This window comes from Tasmannia lanceolata, unplaced genomic scaffold, assembly GCF_043159265.1.
Source record: "Tasmannia lanceolata isolate RefF3 unplaced genomic scaffold, GAP_Taslan_0.1 ptg000007l, whole genome shotgun sequence".
Lineage (NCBI taxonomy): Eukaryota > Viridiplantae > Streptophyta > Magnoliopsida > Canellales > Winteraceae > Tasmannia > Tasmannia lanceolata.
This window is the reverse complement of record NW_027518684.1, coordinates 17,639,108-17,646,890: the sequence shown is the minus strand read 5'-3', so window position 1 is coordinate 17,646,890 and position 7,783 is coordinate 17,639,108. Positions and strand designations below refer to the sequence as shown.

The window sequence follows — 7,783 nt, the reverse complement described above, 5'->3', positions numbered from 1 at the left end:
TCGATTGGAGTAAAAGCTTCCTAATGTTCATTTATATCAACTACATTTCTGAGCAATGAAAATTTCCACATGAGATAATATTCTAATGGAATGAGAATTTAAAGAATGCGAAAGTCCAGCTGAGTTAATATTTTACCTCTTCATGGGGATGGGTGCAGATATAATTTCTCCAACTCTGTACTCTTTAGTTATGTACAGGCTGATAGAATTAAAGAGGCTATTCTCAAAAACCATCATCACCATACCTGGCTCATCATCATTTCGACTGTCGCATAACACGATTTGATATGGATCCATGACATATCGACATTTTATAGATAATGACACGCTGATTCCTGTGGTCTCAATCCTTTGGTGAATTAGAGACTGAAATTCCAGAAAATTTATATGGCGATTCACAGTTAAACACATTTTCGTCCCGCCAATATATTGGAATGATACTTCATCCTTCAAGTACCCATCAACGTGTAACATAAAAGAAGCCCTTTTTCCACCATTTTTGCACACCCTGTTTCGATAAGAACCATTATTAGTACACTTATGATCACTTTTGGACCAAAACATAACTATTACACTTTTGGAACCACATTTTATAAGTCGAAACCACTACGGAACCACATTTTCTACCGCGGAACCATTACGGAACCACATTTTATAGCTCGAAACAATTAGGGAACCACAATTTTCACCCCGGAAACACTACGGAACCACAATTTCCACCCCGAAACCACTACGGAACCACATTTTCAACACCAGAACCATTAGGGAACCACATTTTATACCTCGGAACCGCTACGGAACCACATTTTTTATCCCGGAACCACTAGAGAACCACATTTTATAAGTCAAAACCACTACGGAACCACATTTTCTACCAAGGAACCATTAGGGAACCACATTTTCTATGTCGAAACCATTAGGGAACCACAGTTGACATCAGAACCACTACGGAACCACATTTTATAAGTCGAAACCACTAGGGAAACACATTTTATACCCCGGAACCACTACGGAACCACATTTTATACCCCGGAACCACATTTTATACCTCGGAACCACTAAGGAACCACATTTAATAGCTCGGAACCACTAGGGAACCACAATTTCCACCCCGGAACCACTAGGGAACCACATTTTCAACCCCGGAACCATTAGGAACCACATTTCCTACCTCGGAACCACTAGAGAACCACATTTTATACCCCAGAACCACTAGGGAACCACATTTTATACCTCGGAACTACTAAAGAACCATATTTTCTAGCCCAGAACCACTAGGCAACCACATTTTATAAGCCGAAACCACTACGGAACCACATTTTCTACCGCGAAACCATTACGGAACCACATTTTATAGCTCGAAACCACTGCAGAACCACATTTTATACCTCGGAACCATTATGGAACCACATTTTATAGCTCGGAACCACCAGGGAACCACAATTTCCACCCCGGAACCACTAGGGAACCACATTTTCAACCCCGGGACCATTAGGAACCACATTTCATACCTCGGAACCACTAGGGAACCACATTTTATATCCCAGAACCACTAGGGAACCACATTTTATACATCGGAACCACTAAGGAACCATATTTTCTAGCCCGGAACCACTACGGAACCACATTTTCTACCGCGGAACCATTACGGAACCACATTTTATAGCTCGAAACCATTAGGGAACCACATTTTTCACCCCGGAACCACTAGGGAACCACATTTTCTGCCCTGGAACCACTAAGGAACCACATTTTATACCTCGGAACCACTAGGGAAGCATATTTTCTAGCCCGGAACCACTAGGGAACCACATTTTATAAGCCGAAACCACTACGAAACCACATTTTCTACCGCAGAACAATTACGGAACCACATTTTATAGCTCGAAATCATTAAGAAACCACATTTTTCACCCCGGAACCACTAGGGAACCACATTTTCTGTCATGGAACCACTAGGGAACCACATTTTATACCTCGGAACCACTAGGGAACCATATTTTCTACCCCGGAACCACTAGGGAACCACATTTTATAAGTCAAAACTACTAGGGAAACACATTTTATACCCCGGAACCACTACAGAAGCACATTTTATACCCCGGAACCACTGCGAAACCACATTTTATACCTCGGAACCACTAGGGAACTACATTTTATAGCTCGGAACCACTAGGGAACCACAATTTTCACCCCGGAACCACTAGGGAACCACATTTTCTGCCACGGCACTAGGGAACCACATTTTATACCTCGGAACCACTACGGAACCACATTTTCTACCCCGGAACCACTAGGGAACCACATTTTATACTCTGGAACCACTACGGAACAACATTTTATACCTCTGAATCAGTAAGGAACCACATTTTATACCCCAGAACCACTAGGGAACCACATTTTATACCTCAAAACCACTACGGAACCATATTTTATACCCCGGAACCACTAGGGAACCACATGTTCAGCGGTAAAAAATGTCTTCGAACCACTAAATTGTGTTTCCAAGGCCTAAGTAATGGTTCCAATAGGTTTTAAACACCAATGATACGTTTATGATGACTTTTAAAACCACTAAAATACTGTAATAATATACCGAACACTAGTTCGACTCTTGGAACTACAATTTTGAGTTTTGGAACCACTATGTAACCTCTCGAAACCACTAAATTGTGGTTCCAAGCCTACGTAATGGTTCCAATATGTTCCAAACACTAATGATACAGTCATGATCCTTTCACAACTAATAAAGTAGTATTACAATATACCAACCACTTGGGAACCATAATTTACAGTAATGAAACCACTATTTAACCTCCGAGGAACCACTAAATTGTGGTTCCGAAGCCTAACTATTGGTTCCAAGAGTCCAAGTATACATACAAATCCAATCAGGCCTCTCTCTATACAGAGATAGAGAGAGTTACAGAGAGAGAGGTCAAGATAAACATGGTAATATCCAAACAAATAAGCTGGTAGACCATGAAAACATGAAAACAACGCACAAATAACATGAAAAACATGAAAACCCAAGAAATCATGAAAACATGAAAAGAATATGTAAACCCTATTCAAGTAGAGGAGAATGGCCATACTTGGAGCTATGTTTATCAACCAAGAAGAAACAAATAATGGTGTTTTTTTTCCAAAAGACTATGTTATTCACGTTGGATGAGCTACCAAGGTATCCAACAATGGTGGTTTTTCACGTTGGAAGTTGGTTGGGGAAGAAGAAAGAAAAAGAGAAGGTGGTAGGTGAAATAGCATAGGGAAACGAGCCTCTAAAATTGGTGGGAAAAACCAAGGGGTATATTTGTCCTAAAGGCCTATTTTCGTAGCCCGACAGCCCCTTTTTATAATTTTGAAAAGACTACCCTTACTTCACAATATAATGAAAACTTTGCATTTTTGTAACAATTTTCCCTAAAAAAAAAAATTAAAAGGCTTTGTTGAGTTGAGTAGAATATCATAAAAAATATTAATTAGAAATAAAGTTCATCTCTCTCCCATCTCCATACAGTACAAAGGATAATCTGTGAGCAGGGCTACAGTTGCTCATGCGTGTGAGAAAATGAGTTCATCAGTTATTATCACATAACGTCAGAAAATGCAGGTAATGTCTTGGATTTCGGTACAAAACTTTTCACAAAAGTGTCCTTAGCATCCTTATAACTAATACACCTGATGTCCCAACTTGTTCTGGCAAGGCACTCATACTATAACATTAGAGAGAGAGAGAGAGAGAGAGAGAGAGAGATTACATTGTGGGAGAAAATCAACCAACTAAGTGCGCAGAAATGGATAACCAAAAACAGTCATAGAAAAGTTCTATCTAGAGGGAGAAATTGAAAAAGAAAAGTTCAAGAACTAGCCACACAAAAAGGCTTCCTCATCAGAATCCCCTTATTATAAGTGTTCCCACTTTCATTGCATCTCCTTGGCCTTTGAAACTTTTCAATCCCCATTTCACCCCCACAATTAATATCATTCCCATTCATATCATTCTCATCATTCTTCTCTCCTCCCTCCTCTTCTCTTTCTTCTTGTTCTTCTTCTTCCTCAGTCTCTTCTTCATACATATATTGGTTTGAAAACCGAAGCCTAAGGTGGCCTTCACTTCTTTCAGCTTTGAAGTAAGTTGGAGAAGAAGGAAGGGTCACTGCTTTTATAACCAATCTCCCACCTTCCCTATGAGGCCTCACATAGATACAACCTTCACCAGAAATAGACCTCAATGGGGGTGGAAATGATCCTTTATTATCCCTCTTATACATAGGAATTGGGTGATTTTTTTGTCTTATTCTTCTTTCTCCTCTCTCACCCCCAACCACAGAAGAAGAATAGGATGAAGAGAAAGGAAGAGGGGTATTTTGGGTAATGTCAGTTCCAGTCTCACACCCCAAATTCTCTGTGCACAATTCCAAGCTCTTTTTACTGAGGGTCAAGGAAGAGAGAGGAGGGAGGTAGAAACTCTGTTTTGGTTCATTGGGATTGGGACAAGTGTTCCCTAGTGATTGGATGGAGAAAAAGGTTTTCTCTGGATTTGATGGGTTGCATTTCTCTTGGTCTTTGATTGTTGGGTTTTCGGATTTTTTCACATGGGGTTTGGGAGCAAAGAGTTTGAGAAGGAGAGCTCTTTGTTCTAAGAGTCTTGGTTCGAGACATGATTGGAGGCCTTGGATAACTGTGGAAGACATGGTTCTAAGATTTTTTTTTGTTGTGTCTTTTTCTTTTCTCTCTTTTAAAGGTAACAGAGAGAGAGAGAGAGAGAGAGAGAGAGAGAGAGAGAGAGAGAGGGGGAGGGATTGGAGGTATGGAAAAAGAGGAAAAGAGAATAGGGAATTGGGTTTTTTTTACTGACAGAGAGAGAATGCAAGAGATTTTGGTTTGGAGTTTAACAGAAGAGGAAGTTGAACAAAACCCATGTTCTCTTATGTGGAAAAAATAGAGGAAAGCAGGGAAGAGTGGAGAAAGGATGTGAGAATGATGAAGGGCGAACGTGTTAATTTATAGTAGTGAAAAGTGTTTGAAAAAAAAAAGTGTTGGAAGAGAGAGAGAGAGAGAGAGAGAGAGAGAGAGAGAGCTACCAGGCAACAAAAACGATAGAAGTAGAAACTCTATCCTTCCCGCTCACCATTGGTTTTATAATGGCACCCCTCATTTACTAAACCCTTCTTTGATTGGCTCTTGATAAAATGTAGGCATTGCAACAATCTTTACTACCTAATAGCAAAAGTGAAGGAAGAAAGAATAAAAAGTGCCATGATTAAAAAGAGGGAGTGTCTATCATGGTTGCACAATAATTTATTCTCAGAATTTAATAGGAATTTAAGGAAATATTTGTCAACCTCGCATGTTATTATTTTAAAACCTGGTGAGAAATTCAAATCTTTTTTTAAAGGCAAGTGAAATCACACCCTAATCCGACAGGCATGCACTTGACAATTCTTTCATGGTTTTTTTTTTTTTTTGCTAGGTTTCTTTCATGGTTTTTGTTGTATCTTATTTAGGAACATAAGTTGTTATAAATAGAAAGGAGATGATTTTTTTTAAATTTTCTTGCCTCTAGCTATAATCAAAACAATTCATTTTTAGTCTCACAATAGATAGGCCGACCGGAAAATGTGAGCCATAGGATGATCTAACCCTTTTTTTTTTTTTTTGGAGATTTTCTATAAAGTGAGGTCCGGAAATGGGGCCCACTAATCAAAGGGCTGGGATCATCTTATCGCCCAATGAAGATTTTGATCATTCTTGCATGTGGATCTCCCTGCTATTTATGGGCTTAATGAGTGCTACATGCATGTGTATGTATGTGTGTGATTTGGATCCATTCCATAGAAGAAAGAAGGAAAAGCTTTACTATTCTTTCCTCCCTCCCTTCCAAGGGAGTACAGACAAAAGCAAGAGAGAACCAAGGAGGATTCTCTCGTTCAAGTATATTTTCTCGAAAGCGATTTCCTCTCTCCTTTTTTCTCCCTACTTGCGTAGGCCCTGTTCTTTTTGGATTTTGAGAATCAATTTTGGGTCCAAAACAGAATTTGGAATTCTATGTTTCAAGATCATCTATTTGCTTATGTGTGTAAACTTGTAATCTAATTGGGTTCTTTGGTCGTTGGATTGACATGTTGTAGGACCTCTTGCAACTTTGTGCCCCATTTCTTCCTTTCTTTGTTACTAGCCAAAAAAAGGCAAATAGAGATGGACACAGAGAAATAGTAAGTTAGCTGATGTAGTTTGCCAAAGCATCGCTATAAACAAGCAAGCCCTGTCCACAGGTATACCTTCACGTCATTTGCCAAAGCATTTCATGTATTGTTTCATGGCTTTAGGTGGCATAGGCATTGGCTTGTGGTGGCACCTTGCACCCTTGCCAATAGCCAAATGGGCCTAGGGAAACACGCCTAGAGGGTAACGAGGTGGGAGAAAGACCATGGCATATGGCCAATAGCATGAGAAGACCAAGTGTGGGTGGGCTTGGGCAAGTGGCATGACAAAGACCTTGGTGGCACAGCACAAGAGTGCAAGGCAGTTCACAAGCAAAGGACATGTATTGTTCCATGGCGTTAGGTGGCCAAGAGGATCACGATATAACCCTGAGATGACTATCAGATCATTCAATACCCCTAATCACATCTTATATTGTATGTCCTTCCTCCAATCCTCATCTACAGGGTTGGGTCCTACGGGCGGTGGACAATCACTCCCCCCCCCGGGCCCACCCAGTGGTATACCTTCCAATTATATAGCCTGAGCCCGCAATGCATTTGAAAAACCTTTCGAAAACCCACACAACTATTTTGGAAAATCTTTAATAAACTATTTATCAAATCGCCTATCCAAACCCTTTTAAAGGCCCTTGCTGTGACTGAAGCTGTAGATGACTTTCCTCTTCGTAAGAGGTGAAGGGTTCCCATGTCAGGCATCCCCATTGACCCCGGGGGTTACCTTGAGACTTAGTACTACCCGAATGTGACTTCGAACCCAGACACCGCTACAGGATAAACCAAAGCCATAGAGCTGTCCCACAGACCAATATGACCTCTCAAGTCTAAGGACATATAAAGAATACTGTCTGGGCAGAATAGTCTTATCATTATTTCTGTCCACGAGCTATTCTATAATGATCATGTTCAGTGCGTGAACCATTAACAACACCCATTCTACTTGCATAGGTTCCACTACTCCAGCGGCCAACATAAGCCACCCCAATTCGTGTCTGGAGGCAAGTATGATGCTGGTTGTGTACATTAAGAGACGCCCAGTCTCAACCCCATCGAGGAACTTTTAAGGTCTGCAAATAGCTGGAATATCATATCTCCCCTCCCTTAGGATCTGTGAATCATTTCTCATGATGGTTTTGATCAAATATCTCCCTTAAACCTTCGTTGGCCTAGAAATTGCTATTTCATGTATAAGTTGGCTTAAGATACATGGAAGAGGGCAAGTCCTAAAAATATTCTACTCGGGAAGCATGTAGCTATGTATATCTTTTTAGTGTATGGAATAGAACAACTGTTAAGTGTGTTAAGTTATTTTATGCAAATCTAAGAGTAGCTCTACCCTTACAGTTCATAGCTTCATATGTTAAAGGAACTCATATTAGCCTTCCATTAGATGACTTCTGTGAGATTATTGGAATCCTAAAGGTACGACGATATACTTTTGGACTCATGATATAAATCTCGAAACTGGTTTAGAGCGGTATGAATTATATCAAACAATCACTTCTAGCAAGGATGGTTAATTCTATAACTTGAATGTTAAATCCAAGGATCTAACA

The 7,783-nt window shown here is 40.2% G+C and overlaps 1 protein-coding gene across 1 annotated transcript; it reads right to left on the bottom strand.

Moving 5' to 3' along the window:
- Window positions 1-3,600: 3,600 nt before the first annotated feature.
- On the bottom strand, window positions 3,601-4,993 carry LOC143881096 (protein FANTASTIC FOUR 3-like). Its single transcript, XM_077384092.1, has one exon. The coding sequence runs from the start codon at window positions 4,695-4,697 to the stop codon at window positions 3,861-3,863; it is 837 nt and encodes a 278-aa protein (XP_077240207.1). The 5' UTR covers window positions 4,698-4,993; the 3' UTR covers window positions 3,601-3,860.
- Window positions 4,994-7,783: the final 2,790 nt, after the last annotated feature.